The 18,455-nt window shown below is 37.7% G+C and overlaps 1 protein-coding gene across 1 annotated transcript in view; it reads right to left on the reverse strand.

Annotated features, from left to right (window-relative positions):
• LOC114653356 (somatomedin-B and thrombospondin type-1 domain-containing protein) overlaps nt 1-17,646 on the reverse strand; it is a 46,943-nt gene extending 29,297 nt beyond the window's left edge. Inside the window, exon 1 of the mRNA XM_051928748.1 lies at nt 17,001-17,646. Coding sequence (XP_051784708.1) covers nt 17,001-17,220 — 220 coding nt within the window. The 5' untranslated portion in view covers nt 17,221-17,646. The remainder of the gene's footprint in view (nt 1-17,000) is intronic.
• Nucleotides 17,647-18,455: the final 809 nt, after the last annotated feature.

Raw genomic sequence — 18,455 nt, forward strand, 5'->3', positions numbered from 1 at the left:
TTTTTATTATATTATAAAAAAAATCTTGGAAGGAGACGAGACATGATTTTCTCCGAGAGACACTTATACAGTATGTCACGCGAGAAAGAGATTTAGCCACGCCGGAAATAAAGAACAAAGAGTAGATGACAAAGTAGAACATCATAAAGAATTACAAAATGTAGGCACGGTACACATGCAGAGCAGGTTAGAGATAATGGAAGTACATAAATTCGAAAGTCTCAAAAAAAGGATAGTAAAGATTGCATTAGCGCAAACAAATGGAAATTATTACTCTGTGTAATAATGGAACAGCGAAAAGAGATCGAATATATTGTTCTGATTTAAAGTTGAAGTCGGAGACTTGTAGATCATCTAATTTGTGTTGCCAGTGAGAATTAAAAGATTCCAAAAACGTTGGCGCAGTATGAAGTCCCGTGAGACGGAGACTTTTAACATGAGATTCTTTCAAGTCACACCCTACTTACAACTATTTTCAAACAAGACCACAGTCATCAAACCTCAGTCATGTGAATGCGTTTGTCAGACACACTTCCTGTGCTCTCAGCTCTTATAAATTTTATCAGGACAATAATTTTATACTTTCTAGATGACACATTAACGACAGAGCAAACAAGAAAAAGCATGGACAAACATTCTAAAAAGTCATTTTATTTATTAAAGAGAAAGAAAAGATATTCACTGACAGGCAGTTATACGTTGCGTTGTCACGATGCAAGTCCAAACACGGAATCAAAATTCAATGCGATCTTGAAGAAAAGTTAATTCCAAATATTGTTTTTACTTAAGTTTTAAAGTAAAAGTGAAAATAATGCAAATGTAACAATTCCCATTTAAATTGTATATCTGGTAAACCAAACTCGAGGGTCGGTGAGCGGAGCCCCCTAGTATGTATGTATGTACAGTATGTGTGTGTGTGTGTGTGTGTGTGTGTGCATATATATATATATATATATATATATATATATATATATATATATATATATATATATATATATATATAATATATAAATTTTTTTTTCCCCAGGAATATTTTGCGATTTTTAAATATTTCTTTAAATTGATCATTATTTAATTAATTGTACATGCAATTATACTTTTCAGCAACATCCATTTTTAATTCATTACAATTTTTGCATATTGTTACCATAAGTAGGCCTCTTTTGTTGTAATGTTACATCTACTTAATGCTAAGCTAGGGCACATCATCAGTGATGTTACCTGATAGGTCATTGACTGTTTCGGATCTTTGAAACTTTAAATACTCTCACCCACGTAATCCAGCTCAGCTTGTGCCCTAGCAGCAATCTCTCATGGACCTGCTCTCTTGATCCAGGGTCTCCTGGAGGCTTTTTCTGCTTCCTCTATGCCTTTGTAGATGGCTCACCTCCTTCTTTCTGTTGAGGTGTCCAATACCTGTTTATGTCTATGGAGAGAATGCACTGCAAAGCCTCTGCATCCTACCTCCATGGGCATTCACCTCATCTTCAATCCTTGGATGTGTTAGTTGCTTACTAAGCTCTTTTTCCTCTCTAAAGCATCCTAACACTCCTTCAATGGCACAGTAAGTTCCAGCATTACCACACTCTCTGTGTTTCCTGCTACTTAGACTATGTCCGGTCAGAGTAGTCTTGGCCATATGCTGTAGGAACTTGAATTGCCTGACCAAGTCTATCATCAACTTTGGCTTCTCTTCAGGTCTAATGAAGTGGATAAATGACCTTGTGGGGTTAGACCTCTGGCACTGCTGATGGTGTCTACAATGGTTTAAGTACCTGGTCATGCTGAAAGCAATATTGGCCTTCCCCAAAAGCCTTTGGACAGTAGCTTCAAAATATACTCTAGTGCCCCCTTTCCATGGCAGAGAGGGCAATCTGTTGTCTCTACCACACCAAAGCGGTGCAGGTCAGTCCACAAGATTTTTCTCTCCACAATTTGTTTCCATCTGGTTGATATCCTTTTTTAAAACCTTAATATCAAATTTAGGAGCAATGTTATCAGATTTCAAAATCATGATATCAAATTTCAAACGTTTGATGTTAAATTTAAAAAAAAAATTTGATATCAGATTTCACAAGCTTGATATCAAATTTAAAAACATTGATACCAATGGTACAACATTTTAAATCAAAATCTATAAACTGCAAGCCATTTTTGTTAACAAATTTATCAATTTTATCAAATTTCCAAAAACAGATATCAAAGATATAACATTCAGTTTCCAATTTAAAAGCTTGACATGAGATTTCCAAGAGTTGATACCAAATTATATAAAGCTGATATTAAATACTAAAATCCCAATATCATACTTTTAAATGCTGATGTCGCATTTAAAACTCATGATATCCACGTTTTGAAAGCAGATATCAAAATTCAAGGAATTAAATGTTAAAACGGCTTGCCATACTGGAGATCGTTCCTCCCCCAAACTATGCGACTCTTTAATTCCACCAGGGGGGGTAAACGTTAATATTTAACATTATACATAGTTGTTGTCTGTTTTTTTCACCTGTATTATTATCATTCTTTAATTTAATATTATTTATTATATCAGTATGCTGCTGCTGAAGAATGTGAATTTCCCATTGGGATTAATAAAGTATCTATCTATCTATCTATACATTTTACATATGTATACATTTTTCTTTGTGCTTTTTCTTGGCTTTGTTTGTCGGTCATTCCCACCCTCTTGTTGCCTTCATTATGCCCTGGCATGGGTGGTGAACATTTTGTCATTTTATATATAGAAAGATTGTGTCATAATAAACTGATGGAAACATTTTAATGCATAGTATACTGTCTTACGAACTTGCATATTCAAATTAAGTACTCAGATTTGATTTTAATTTGATCTACTTTGTTAATCCCTGTGGGGACATTTTCATTTCGCATGACCTTTAGGAGGTCGGAGTGCAGAGTCGGCCATTGTACAGCAATTTTCAGTTTAAAGGTCTTGCTCAAGAAGTGAACGGAGGACGATCTCTTCAGGCAGTAACAGGACTTGAACCAGCAACCTTCTAGATACCAGCGCAGACCTTTAGCCACAAAGCCACCATTCTGTCTTATGATAAGGTTAAGAGCCAGAACCTACATCTGCTGCATTGGGCACAAGGCTGGAACTAACCTTGGGCAGTGTGAGTGTGTCCATCACAAGTTAAATTCACATTCATTCCAAAAAGTGCAATTATAAAGGAGCTAATCAGTCTAACTTGTACATTTTTTTAAATCTGGATGTTGCAGATAAGAATATATATGAGGCACATATGCAGATCCACAAAGACCAGGACTGAGCTGGGAGTTTAATCCAATTAGGCAGCAAAGTAACACTGCTGCCTTCCACAAAAATGGGACTGTTGGGTAAGAATTTTTTATCTCACTGCCCATATTATCATTTAACTGTATTAAAGTCTATTTCAGATTACTGCTGGTTAAATCAGGACCTCCTTAAAAGTCATTTCACTGACATCCTGGTGAGTAAAATAGCACTTCTGTGCCATTTTTCACTGAATTCTTTTAAAATCACAGACAGCCATTTGTTAAGACTGCAAATAAATGCAATCGCTTCTCTCTTATGGGGAAAAAGTCTGTGTGAGCACCTTTATAATTTTATAAACTATAATTTTTTTAAAAAACTTTCAAAATTAAAATCCTTAAGCCTAATCTTGATTTGTCATGTTCTTTGCCATTTGGTTTCAAAAACAAAATAGGAAAATCTTTTTGGAGTTTCATTTGGCCATTATTATTACTATTTATTATTATTATTTATTATAATGTATTTATTATTATTATTATTATTATTTATTTATTATAATCTACAGGATATATGTAGGCATGCATTTACTACATGTAAATCCAGCATCAATAATAGGGATGAAAAAAATCTTCTTCCGTTTGCAGACTCATTTACATTTATTGTCAAATGTTTGACAGTTATTTCTATTTCTATTTGAGTTACTTTTATTGTTTTCAGTTTTCAATCGTGTATGTTTAAAGCAAACATCTAAATCTACTTTCCAGTGATTCACCAGTAAAGTCATCTTTTTGTTTTCCTCGGTGTCCAGTTATTAAACTGCATTGACAATCACACTAAGACATATACAGTTTATGCCAGGGGTCTCCAACATGTTGTTTGAGAGTTTGAGAGCTACCGGTAGTCTGCAACCCCTTTCCAGGTAGCTCGCCAAAGGGTTAATGAATCCTACATAAATTTGAAAACTTGATTAGTCAAATTAGGGGTTTTTTTTTTTTCTTTCCAAGAAATCATACGATCCACAATCTGAATTGCAATCTACAGTTAGGTCCATAAATATTTGGACAGAGACAACTATTTTCTAATTTTGGTTCTGTACATTACCATAATGAATTTTAAATGAAACAACTCCGATGCAGTTGAAGTGCAGACTTTCAGCTTTAATTCAGTGGGATGAACAAAACAATTGCATAAAAATATGAGGCAACTAAAGCATTTTTTTAACACAATCCCTTCATTTCAAGGGCTCAAAAGTAATTGGACAATTGACTCAAAGGCTATTTCATGGGCAGGTGTGGGCAAGTCCGTCATTATGTCATTATCAATTAAGCAGATAAAAGGCCTGGAGTTGATTTGAGATGTGGTGCTTGCATGTGGAAGATTTTGCTGTGAATAGACAACATGCGGTCAAAGGAGCTCTCCACGCAGGTGAAAGAAGCCATCCTTAAGCTGCGAAAACAGAAAAAACCCATCCGAGAAATTGCTACAATATTACGAGTGGCAAAATCTACAGTTTGGTACATCCTGAGAAAGAAAGCAAGCACTGGTGAACTCGGCAACGGAAAAAGACCTGAACGTCCACGGAAGACAACAGTGGTGGATGATCGCAGAATCATTTCCATGGTGAAGAGAAACCCATTCACAACATCCAACCAAGTGAACAACACTCTCCAAGGGGTAGGCGTATCGATATCCAAGTCTACCATAAAGAGAAGACTGCATGAAAGTAAATACAGAGGGTGCACTGCAAGGTGCAAGCCACTCATAAGCCTCAAGAATAGAAAGGCTAGATTGGACTCTGCTAAAGAACATCCAAAAAAGCCAGCACAGTTCTGGACATTCATTCTTTGGACAGATGAAACCAAGATCAACCTCTACCAGAATGATGGCAAGAAAAAAGTATGGAAAAGGCGTGGAACAGCTCATTATCCAAAGCATACCACATCATCTGTAAAACACGGTGGAGGCAGTGTGATGGCTTGGGTGTGCATGGCTGCCAGTGGCACTGGGACACTAGTGTTTATTGATGATGTGACACAGGAAAGAAGCAGCCGAATGAATTCTGAGGTGTTCAGAGACATACTGTCTGCTCAAATCCAGCTAAATGCAATCAAATTGATTGGGCGGTGTTTCATGATACAGATGGACAATGACCCAAAACATACAGCCAAAGCAACCCAGGAGTTTATTAAAGCAAAGAAGTGGAAAATTCTTGAATGGCCAAGTCAGTCACCTGATCTTAACACAATTGAGCATGCATTTCACTTGTTGAAGACTAAACTTCAGACAGAAAGGCCCACAAACAAACAGCAACTGAAAGTCGCTGCAGTAAAGGCTTGGGAGAGCATTAAAAAGGAGGAAACCCAGCATCTGGTGATGTCCATGAGTTCAAGACTTCAGGCTGTTATTGCCAGCAAAGGGTTTTCAACAAAGTATTAGAAATGAACATTTTATTTCCAGTTATTTAATTTGTCCAATTACTTTTGAGCCCCTGAAATGAAGGGATTGTGTTAAAAAAATGCTTTAGTTGCCTCACGTTTTTATGTAATCGTTTTGTTCACCCCACTGAATTAAAGCTGAAAGTCTGCACTTCAACTGCATCTGAGTTGTTTCATTTAAAATTCATTGTGGTAATGTACAGAACCAAAATGAGAAAGTTGTCTCTGTCCAAATATTTATGGACCTAACTATCTTTTCAATGTGGCATACACTTCAGAGACTATCCGGACTCAAACTCATCAAGACCTAAGTAACACTGTATTTTAAATATCAAACAAAGTTGAATTTAGTTGATCTCTTGTTCACTAGCTAAGCAGAGTTAAGGAACACGGCCCAAAGGTGGCGAGTGAGTGAGGAAGCCCCCAAGTGGCCCGCTGCGTATTTCTCGGATTCTCGCAAATAAATTGGTATCGCAAGCAAACTGTGATGCATAGCGAAATGAAAGAAGTTGCAAAATCAACCAGAATGTTCAAGCAAATTATAGAAAAACATCCGAACTAAATCCGTTAAGTAGTTCTCCCGTGAAAAGTGGACAGAAAGAGAGACATTGGATTTTATATATTACTAGCAAAATACCCGCGCTTCGCAGCGGAGAAGTAATGTGTTAAAGAGGTTATGAAAAAAAAGGAAACATTTTAAAAATAACGTAACATGATTGTCAATGTAATTGTGTTGTCATTGTTATGAGTGTTGCTGTCTTTTATATATATAATATGCACACACACACACACATAAACATATATATACATAAACATATATATATACATATCTACATATACACATATCTACATATACATATGTATATACACATCCACATAAACATATATATACATATACAAATTTACATATCTACATATATATATATATATATATATAGACATATATATATATATATATATATATATATATATATATATATATATATATATATATATATCTATCTATTACTGAAGAAAGAAAAAAAAAATTAAACAGCCAAATGGGGGCTATGCATATGAACTTAAAAGGTTTAAATAAAACAGAAATATATATTTTATTTTTACTTGGTTAACTTGTGGAGGGTGTATCCTGTAGCAAAGCCCTAACTGTTTTCGTGAAAGCCCGTTTCAGTCAATAAGTCTTATGTGTGTGTTTATGTATGTGTGTATATATATGTAGATATGTGTATATGTAGATATGTATATAGTATGTATATGTATATAAATGTTTATGTGTGTGTGTATATTATATATATTAATATATATATATATATATATATAAAAGACAGCAACACTTATAACAATGACAACACAATTACATTGACAATCATGTTACGTTATTTTTAAAATGTTTCCTTTTTTTTTCATAACCTCTTTAACACACTACTTCTCTGCTGCGAAGCGCGGGTATTTTGCTAGTATATATATATATATATATATATATATATATACATATACACACATACATGCAGTTTCAATAACATAGAAATCAATATAAATATTAACATCATTATCATATGAGAATATGAAGTAATATATAAGAAGCACATTTTATATAAATATAAATTATTAAACAGTAAAATCTTCTTCTGTAATTTGCTACCGTGGCAATTTGTGTGTGTGTCCAGGATTTTAAATCACCTGTAGCTCGCAAACCGTTTCACCTATTGACTTGAAATCTGGTACACATATAGTACGTCACGTCTACTATCCGCTTTATGGGTGATGATTGTATTAGTCTTTTTATGTTGATTTTATTTTATTGTAGAATCAACTCGTATCTGCGCACACCAGGGCGGCCGTGGGCGGATGCGTATGGTGTATTCACTCCATGTTATCGTGCATTGCGCTGTCACTGGTATTTTGATAAAAGAATTTGAAGAACATATAAGAAGCGTATAAATTATTAAACAGTAAAACATTAACATTTAAGAAGTAAATTTAGATTAAGTACTACTGCAGTGCCCTCGGGTATACCTCATTTTTTGTTTGTCCATTACATGCTTAAATGTATACATTTTTTGGTGTACCTACCCGAGAACACGCGACATATAACCGAGCGTGGGAGAAGCATGGATTTTAAACACGCGTTGAGTTCATCTGCTGGTCTCCCTCGTGGAATAACTGGTAATGTTTGAATAAAATCTACAGCGAGTAAAACGACATTACCTCCTATTTTTTTTTTTTTACGATCTCTGAGATGTTGCTTTTTTCGGTTCAAGGCTTCTTAAGCTCTTTTATGTTGTATGGTGTACTTATCCGAAACCATCATCTTTGAATGTTGCAAGACTTTCGCCTTGTATGTAGATCGGGGTAATTACATTCATTGCATTCCTAGTCTGAATCACAATCTGATTGTATGGGTGGTTACCTGGCACTGTAGGGTTGCCACCCGTCCTTTAAAATACGGAATCGTGCCGCATTTGAGAATGAAATTGCGCGTCCCGTTTTGAATCAATACTGGACGGGATTTGTCCCGTATTTTTTTTATCATTTTTTTTAAAGCAGCGTCTCATGCAAATCATCCCACACGCATTTTATGAAGATGCCTCCTTTCCTACTTTTGATTGGGTAATACTTGATGTCATCGTTAGTTTGATTGGTCTTTGTAACTGTCCAGTGAGGAGGGCGTGTCTTTTAAGTAGAGTGTGGAAAGTGTTGGCACTGAGATGTGGCGTCAGCGCCAGAGTTGAAGCCCCTAATGTTGCGGTCAGCAAGTCGGCTAACATCCGCCATGTGCCGTCTTTCAGTTGCGAGAAGCAGATCATAGAATGGTTGAAACTGTTGCCCCTAACGTTGCGTCACGGCGTGTGGTTCGTTTATACCTCGTGTGTTCTCATTAAACTTTTATCTGGCGAATATGTTATTGCAATCCGCAGGGGGAGCGTTTCTATAAACTTAATTTAAAGTTACGTTTTACACCGTGCTTTGTTTCCCTTATGAACATGCTTGAATGCTTAACTCGCTCCCTTCTCAGTTGTTTAATTAATTTTTTGCTCTTCGCTGTTTGCGGCTCTTACGTCATTTCCCCCTACTTCGTTCTTTTATCTCGCGAATATGTTATTGCAATCCTTAACGGGAGCGTTTCATTAAACTGATTGAAAATAGTTTAGCATTTACCTTTTTAGTAAAAGGCGAGGTTTTAAGCCTGAGAAATCACCCCGTAAATGCACACGTTTAATTGCACATGTGTTAATATGTATGGTTACACAGTATTAAAAGACAGTGAACAACGTCAGTTACCTTTGTTCCCGCGTTTGATAAAAGGCGAGCTTTTAAGCCTGAGAAATCACCCCGTAAATGCACACGTTTAATTGCACATGTGTTAATATGTATGCTTACACAGTATTAAAAGACAGTCAAAAATTAACGTCATTTACCTTCGTTCCCGCGTTTGACTCGTGCTGTAAATCTCTTCCTTGTTTTTAGTTCACGTCATTACGTAGGAGGCGTGATGACGCGATACGTGACTCCGCCTCCTCCATTACAATGTATGGACAAAAAATATGTTCCAGTTATGACCATTACGCGTATAATTTCGAAATGAAACCTGCCTAACTTTTGTAAGTAAGCTGTAAGGAATGAGCCTGCCAAATTTCAGCCTTCCACCTACACGGGAAGTTGTAGAATTAGTGATGAGTGAGTCAGTCAGTCAGTGAGTGAGTGAGTCAGTCAGTCAGTCAGTGAGGGCTTTGCCTTTTATTATTATAGATATATTAGTAAACCTTCAAAATAATGTGCAGTTAAAGTCTCAACAGCATTTCTGGAGCTTAGTAGAGCCAGATAGCTACACGAATCTTCACCAAGCAGCTCTGAAAATGTCTGCTTTGTTTGGGTCTACTTACCTCTATGAGTCTGACGTGAATGTCATGAAGTCAAAGTTCAGAACAAGACTGACAGATGAACATTTAAATGACTCCATAAGAGTGAACCTAAGTGGTTACACTCCACCATACACCTGCCTCTCTTGTTGACTCCATGCAGTTCCAGTCATCAGACTAACTAAAAAACACATCACACATGCAACTGGACCTGTGAATACTCTTGTGAAGTGAAACAGTGACATGGAACAAAATGACAAATGAATGAGTCATATCTGTGTATTTGGAATTGCATTGTTTTGTTTTGACAGCATTCATGTTTCAGTTCAATAATGTGAGATACACTAGAAAATGCATACAGACATGCAATATGCACTTGCAGGTGAACTAAATTTTTTTTGTGATGTTTTAATGCAAAATGTGAGTTGTGGACACCAACATTTTGTAAATGTTCAGGCAAAACAAGCTTATTCAGTTTTTGTTTGGGTTGAAATAAGCTATGAGAATAAACGTTAGAAAACACGAGTAGCTCTCGGCCATTTTTATTTTGTAAAAGTAGCTCTCGGGGGAAAAAAGGTTGGAGACCCCTAGAATATACTGTGAGATGGAAGGACTAAGGTACACACTGATGACTGTTCAGTCACATAACTGGTGTGCTTATTAAATAGTTAATGGGAACACCATCCACCAAAAACCCTAACACGTATCCTGCTCTACTTTCCTGTTGATATGCGTCACAGGAAAAGCCTCACGAAACAATAAGCAAAGTGCCTCGCATTATTGCCCCGACAACTTAAATACTTCCAGCCCTTTCAAACTGTTTAGTGTCACCAAAACTAAGAGAAGGTGCTAACATCTGCATGGGGTGCCTGTTCATCCTGCTGCTCAGTCAGAAGGGCTTGCTGACAGTGTCTGCCCCACACTCTGCAGAGTTGGACCCCAGAATGTACAGAGTATTCAGCAAGTAAGTGTTGAGACCCTTTCTCTTTCTGCACACTTTATTATTTTATAGGCTTAATTGTAAATGGGTAAATTTGATAGTTTTGCCCACCAATCTGCACTCAATATCCTATTATGTCAAAGGGAAAACATGTTTTCAGAAAGGTTTCCAAATTTATTAAAAATCAAAAACTGAAATCTCTCATTTATACCATTTTATACCCCTTGCTTGTGGCACTTGAAATTGTACTCAGGTACCTCCTGTTTGCCTTAATTTTGCTTGAGATGCGTCTCGAACTTGATTGGAGTCCACCTGTGGCAAACTGAATTGATTAGATGTCGTTTATATGCAGGTGTGTGCCTTTCTAGAGGGTCCCACAATTCATACTGCATGTCAGGACAAAAACCAAGCCATGAAGTCCAAGGAACTCCCTGTAGACCTCTACCATAAAACTGTGGTGAAGCAAAGACCCAGGAAAGAGTATAAAACATTTCTAAAAGTAACTGTCCCGTGGAGCACAGTGCCCTCAATAATTGTGAAATGAAAGATGTTTGGAGTTACCAGGACTCTTGCTAGAGTTGGCCATCCAGTCAAACTGAATAACCAGGCAAGAATGGCCTTTGTCAGGGAGGAGGCCAAGAACTCAGTGGTCACTTTAACGGTGCCTCACCAGTCCATTGTGGAGATAGATGGACCAGTCGGAAGGGTAACCATATCGGCAGCACTCCATCAATCAGGTGTCTACACAGAAGCCACTCTTGACTTAAAAGCATATGACAGCCTCCTTGGACTGAAAAAGATTCTCTGGTCTGTTGAGACAAAAACTGAACTCTGTTGGCAGAACTCCACGCATTATATCTGGCAGAGAAATATGCAGTGCTCATCACCTGCCTAATACTATCCCTGTGGTTGAAGTATGGTGGTGCCAGCTTCATGATATGGGGGTGCTTCTCTGTGGCAGAGAGACTGGAGAGAAGAGAGGGAAAATGAATGTAGTCAAGTACAGAGAAGTCCTTGAAGAAAACTTGTTTGAGTACAGGTGATCTTATGCTGGGACAACAGTTCAAATTTTAGCATGACAGTGACCACAGGCATACTGCCAAGACAATGCTGGAGTGGCTTTGGGACAAGCAACTGACGGTTCTTGAGTTGCCCAGACTTAAACCATATTGAACATCTGTGCAGAGACCTGAAAATGGCTATTTACAGATGCATCCCATCCAATCTAATGGAGCTTGAGAGGATCTGCTAGGAAAAATGGCATAAACTGCCCAAATCCAGGTATGCAAAGCTTGTAGTGACTTGCCCAAGAAGACTTAAAGCTGTAATTGAAGTGAAGGGGCTTCCACAAAATAATGCTTTGGGAGACTGAATATGTATATTAATAAGGGATTTCAGTTTTGGATTTTTAACAAAAACAATTCTGAAAATGTGTTTTCATTTTGTCATTATGAGTTGAGTGTAGATTGATAGTCAGAATGAAATCTACAACACAATAAAGTGGGCAGAAAGTGAAAGGGTCTGAATGCTTTCTGAGTCTACTGCATATGTAATGTTAGCCTGATTTTAAGATAAAGGGTGAGATTCTCCTGTAGTAACATTTTTGTTCACTTATCTTACATAACACCTTTACAGTAATATCAAAATGTAAAATGTCATTATTAGCCGTGTTTAATCCAAGTCATGGTCAAGAAAGGCCTGGGGCGCTCCTAGCAGCACTGAGTGCAAGGCAGGAACTGACCTTGTTCTGCAAGTCGGCCCATTGCAGATTCTTCTAACAAACACACTCGTGCCATCGGTTTACACAGTTAAACTAAGATACATATCTTGGGGGAAGTTAAAACAATTTCTCAACAAAATAAAAATAATATTGTAGGTCTTTACAGGAGAAAAACCAACATATATTGATTTTATATGATAGACTTTCCACAATATTCCTCTGACCTGAGTCTGTGACGTGTGTTGTGAAAAGCAACTAAAGGAGACTAGCATCCAGAAGGGCATCCAGCTGTAAAACTGTCTGCTCCAATACTCCCTCTGAACAGGGCAACCAACCAACATGGGTGAATCTGGAAAACGACTGCTAATGTGGCAGAGAGTGAGACTTTGCACAACAATGCGACAAAAAGTATTAAGGCTTAACCCAGCAAAGACGTCAGCCTCCTGATCCTTGAGTGCCATAACGGCACCAAGTGTTTATCCCAAACATTCCCTTTACTACAACCCAGTACTTGTTATTTGAAAATATATCATTTATTTATTTGTTTTTAATGAATTTTATTGGTTTTAGGTTATCAGTAGAATTAAAGTATTATGAAATGATAAAACTATTTGCAATTATAAGTTTGATATTTTGTATAGAAGTCACTTTCAGTTCTGTGTTCACCACCAAAGAAATGAATAAACACAATGTAATCAAATAGAGCTGGAAAAAAGTACCCCCTAAATATATAAAGATAAAAATGATGGCCCGAGGTGGTGCAGGTATTACGTGTTTATTTTAGAAAAAGTATTTGCTAAAGAAAGTATTAATGAGGGGCTGTCAAATACTGAAACACATTTAAGGTATTTCACATAGTGTGAGTAGTACTAGAATGTTGTACCATGTTAGCCATTATGAATGTAGTGAGAAGTCGAGCAAAATGACACCTTTTATTGGTTAATTAAAAAGGTTACAATATGCAAGCTTTTGCTGCGGTGGGTTGGCACCCTGCCCGGGATTGGTTCCTGCCTTGTGCCCTGTGTTGGCTGGGATTGGCTCCAGCAGGCCCCCGTGACCCTGTGTTCGGATTCAGCGGGTTGGAAAATGGATGGATGGAAGCTTTTGTGGCATCTTGCCTGAAGAAGGGGCCTGAGTTGCCTCGAAAGCTTGCATATTGTAATCTTTTTAATTAGCCAATAAAAGTTATCATTTCGCGTGACTTCTCACTACATAGTGCGAGTTTAATTTTCTCAAGTTTTAAATAATAAAAGACATTTTTTCTCTGTGTATTACAGAAGGTTTATTAAAAATCATTCAATTGATTGTGGCAAGATACTAGTACTGTGAAGTCTGCTCCAAGATGGTGTTGCATGCACTGTCATTCCCTGTAGTTCTATTAGAGGATGGGGCGCTCAGTGTGTAAAAGCTGCTGCTGTTCAGTAAGGTTAGAACAGAAGGCATAAATGAAACGTGTCTGATGGAAGAAAGCTCTTGACAATATCTTACAAAGGTAAGGTCCAGTCCCTGTGCATGTCAAATATTTATCTAGATTAATTCAGTTCTTGCGGATCTTTAGCAAGAATTAATTCTAATTTTTGTAAATCCCTGAAAAAAGTACGTAGAAGTAGGGCCGACAATGTAAATAAGCATTCTATCTGTTCTTGTTTTTCTTGTCATCTGAAAATGTTACTGTAAGGTACTGTTCCCAGAGCAGTTATTTAATTTGATAGATAGATAGATAGATAGATAGATAGATAGATAGATAGATAGATAGATAGATAGATAGATACTTTATTAATCCCAGGGGGAAATTCACAATTCACATTTGATGGCTTTCCCTTTCTTTCATTCTGTCTTGTTAAAAATTTTTACTAAGATGTTTTTGTTTTCTGAAAAAAAATCAACAAAGCATACTGTGGACCAGAGTGAATAATTACCTCCTAGTCATTAGCTTGTTTTCTTTAATTATTTTCTAATAAGTTTATTACTTTATGACAGACGCTGGTCCTGAGTTACCCGGATAACTGCTAGCTACCTTTTCATTTAAATGTCTTTGATAAGAGAAAAAAAAAAAACATTCTAAACAAGGTAGTAAGCTACAATGGAAAAAAAAAGAAAAACTTTGATGTGAAAAGCTCAGAACTTTCTCCATACTAATATTAATAAGAGTTAAGTAAAGGATGTGAATTTACCAAACGTATGCAAGATGCTGAAGGTCACTTTCCACATTTTGATCCACTTTAGAGGGAAATATATTTAAAAACTAAAAATATGAATTATTTGGACTACAATTTTTTGGTCTAAATTTATGCAGTTGATTACTGAGTCCCCTGCGGTGGGTTGGCACCCTGCCCAGGATTGTTTCCTGCCTTGTGCCCTGTGTTGGCTGGGATTGGCTCCAGCAGACCCCCCGTGACCCTGTGTTCGGATTCAGCGGGTTGGAAAATGGATGGATGGATGGATTACTGAGTCCCTGTGATAGCGGTGGCATAGCTCGAGTTCGTGACGCTCAGGGTGGTGCTTCAGTTTGCCACCCTCCAACATATCTGAATATGTTAACCTATTTAAATAGAAAATTAAAATGATGTATAGAGAAAAATTAAGATAAATTTTGGATAGATTTATTCATATATAGAGAAACAGCAATAATTTTTCACATATAATTATTTATAAGCATCAACTAGACAAGAATATATATAGTATAGATGCACTGATAAGCCGTGTTCTAATTATTAGCTTAATATAATTACGCTGCGAAAACCAGAACCAGTGTAGTGTACAAGTGATAGGTGGGGATGTTTTCTGAGCAGAGCAAGAATGCATTCGGATTGATAACGAAACAAAATTATAAATTTTAAATTAGCTGTTTATTTTCCTAGAAATTATTATCGGAGTTTTTGTTATTGCCGCATAAAATTCAACTGCTGTGTCTGATGCCATCAAAGAAGGACAGTCTGAAAATTATTTTTGAAGCATTTGTGGATAAAAATCTGAGAATTGCTACTTTTTTCATTCATGAGTGATATTTTTCTGAACCCTGCTGCTGACACATGAATTGTACTGAGCCTTTTGGCCAATAATGCCTCTCCCAAAAATGTGCTTCCCAGGGCGGACCGCCCCCTCCGCCCACCCCTAGCTACGCCTCTGTGTGATAGACCTTTGCCCATTGCTTCCTGGGTTAGGCCCCAACTTCTCCACAACCCCTCTGGATAAGTGGGTTTAGAAAATGAATGAATGGATTATTTAATTCATTCACCTACAAGTATGTGAAATTTGTATTAATCCCTTTACTCAGGTTTTGTTTCATTTAATATTCTAAAAATTACAGAAGAAAAGAAACCCATTACTCTGTGATATAGCTGGAATGGTCTGAGGGTTGTTGGCACACCAACAATCAAAAACTGGAAGGTGCTGAGTTCATGGCGTATGTTTATGTTTATTTATTTTAAACAAAGAAGTACTTGACACAAAAAAAGATATCCTGATTTTTTTAGAAGCACAAAATTTAATGTTTCTTTCTTTGATAGATCTAAATGATTTAAGCACCACAACATGTTTATTTACACTATTTACACAGACACAACCCAGTGCCGCAGCACCAATCACCCCAAAGTCCAGGCCCTCAATACAATGCCTTTCTCTTCTGGTCCGCCTCCACTCCTCTCCTCAGAGCTCTGTCCTCTTCCACCCGACTCCAGCCACTGAACGGAGGGATGCAGCCCCTTTTATAATCACCCGGATGTGCTCCAGGTGCCTCCCGATAATCTTCTGCTGGCACTCCCCAGTGTGGCGGAAGTACCAGCTGCACACCCGGAAGCACTCCGGGGGTGTCTGGTCGTCTTCCCCCCAGCACTTCCGGGTGTGATGGAAGTGCTGAGGACCAGGGCTATCCAAGCATCGGGGCACTCCCTGGAGGTGACCATTGGCCCCTGTAGGGTTGAGCTTCCAAGCTCAGTTCCTGTGGTCCCCATAGCCACCAGGGCGGTCGCCCCCTCGTGGTCTTGAGGAGGCGTAATCCCTCCTTCGATCCTTCCGGGCATCACGGCTGGGTGCCACCCCCAGCTGCTTGCCACAAAACAGATATATTTAAATCGCAGCAGCTTTAGCACTGACCCTGTGGGATACCACTCAACATCAACAAATTCCTTGAATACAGAGGCGCATCTTTCCAGAAATTCTTAATACACATTTCTAGGATATTAAACTATTTTTCTGTTAAAACTCAGAACGGATTTTGTTCTTTTTTCACAAAAATGATACTTCCTCCTCATGTAAAGTAAAATCAAAAATCGACTCTTAGTTGACAATAAGTATTGTCATTATTGGTAATACCTTGCACTCCTTGCCTTGCACCAAATGCTGCTGGGTTTGGAACTGTGCCCTGCAACTTTCAGTAGGAATAAATAGATTTGAAAATGAATGGATAGTTTTTGATAATGAATAGATGAATGAATCTCTCTTTAGAATTTAAGAAATTTGCAGAGAGGCAGCTGAGTTAAGGAATCGAGATGTTGGATTGGCAGTAGGGACTGACCTCAGATGAAGAATCTGCTTTGATAGGAAATTTGCTGCCTTTATGGTCCTCTAATAGTAGATATTAAACCTCCGTTCTGTGAGGTTGACTATCCATAAAAAATATATAAGTAATGCCAGATATATTTTTAACACATACACGGTAACCCTTTTGTTTGGAGTGAAGTGTGTGTATATATACAGTGTAAGGGGGTCAATAATTTTAAATAGAAGGACCATTTGTATTTGTTTGTGCAGTTAACAAAGCAGTAACAAAGATCATAAAAAAACACCTTACCTGGGCACGTCTGAGGATAATCAAAGCAGCAGTCACCTGTTTGCCGGCAAGTCTCGTCACAGAAACAAATCCCATAAACCCTGTCCATTCTCCAGTCAGTGCTGGTGCAGGTGAAATCCCTGCCTTTGCAACATTTACCAGTGCATCCTCCATCTAGGGGAGTCAGCTGGCTCAGCAGAGAAGCCATCAAGGTAAAACAGGCACACTTTGCACTGGCCATAATTAAGAAGTTGTGTGAGCAGCTGAATGCAAAGAGTTAATCCTGGTTTTTCTCAGAAAGCAACTGTTCTTCTCAGAAATATGATGAAGAAAACTCTAAAGATTTTTTTTTCCTCTTTTTATATTGCGTGTTTCATTGCAGCCTGTAGTTATCCCACTTATCAAAACTTTCTGAGCAAAAATTCCCCACAACACTGCCTCTTTATGGAAATGCAAAACATGTTCACATAATACTCTGGGTAAAGAATAGCACCATTCTTTTCTGAAGTAAAACCAGCACTGTAAGTCAAGATGATTTTCTTGGGGTAGTGACTTTCTGGATCCCCCTCTTGTTGTTTGAAAATGCGCTGAGTAAGTAAGCTCGGTGCTTCCCCCCTAACCCTCCTTTGCTTTCTCTCTGTCTCTCGTCTGACTGTTTTATGCTGGCACATCACTGGAGTCAGATCAGAGAGATGTGCCCGCTCTGCTTTTATAACAAACTCTTACAGTGCAGAGAGGAATGTAAGCATTTGGCGAGACTCCAGAATAAAGAGCCGGAGTTATGTAGCTCAAATCCACCCATGTTGTACCACTTTAATTAATAAAGATCACCCCAAACTGGAATAAAACAGGTACTGGTGGTACACATTTGGGGTAGCAAAACCTTATCCTGCATGCCTTGCTTGTTTGACTATTTTCTTAATAAAATTTACACTAAAAACATAGCAAGCACGTGTCTACAAAGAGGGAACAGTTATTGTACGAATTCTTGTACCAATTAAATAAAACTTCAACAGTATGAATGATATCTCTGGAACAGCATCTAGTGCTTCAGCTAAAAATACAGTGTTAGACTTAATGACATTTTTATTATTAACATTTTTCTTATGCCTCACAATACAGAATACAACAGAATAAATACATAGCTACAAGCGGTAATGAGCGGTGCTCAACCTGCCACAAACATCAGTCCCTTTGCTAATCTCTCACATAATGTGCTGACTCATTTCATTTAAGGGATTATTTTACAATTAAACAAGCTATTACAATATATTAAAGCTCTGGCTCTTATATCGCTGTCGGCAAGCGAGTGATTTTGTAAGTGACTGAAAGTGTGCCTCTCAAACGAATTCTAGAGTGGCACTATGGTTAGCACTGCTTCCTCATGGCTGTAGGGACCTAAATTAGATTTCTGGCCCAATCACCGTCACCACTGAGATGGCATGTTCAGCCCATGTTTATGCTGGTTTTATCCTG

Source organism: Erpetoichthys calabaricus, chromosome 6 (genome assembly GCF_900747795.2).
Source record: "Erpetoichthys calabaricus chromosome 6, fErpCal1.3, whole genome shotgun sequence".
Taxonomy (NCBI): Eukaryota; Metazoa; Chordata; class Cladistia; order Polypteriformes; family Polypteridae; genus Erpetoichthys; species Erpetoichthys calabaricus.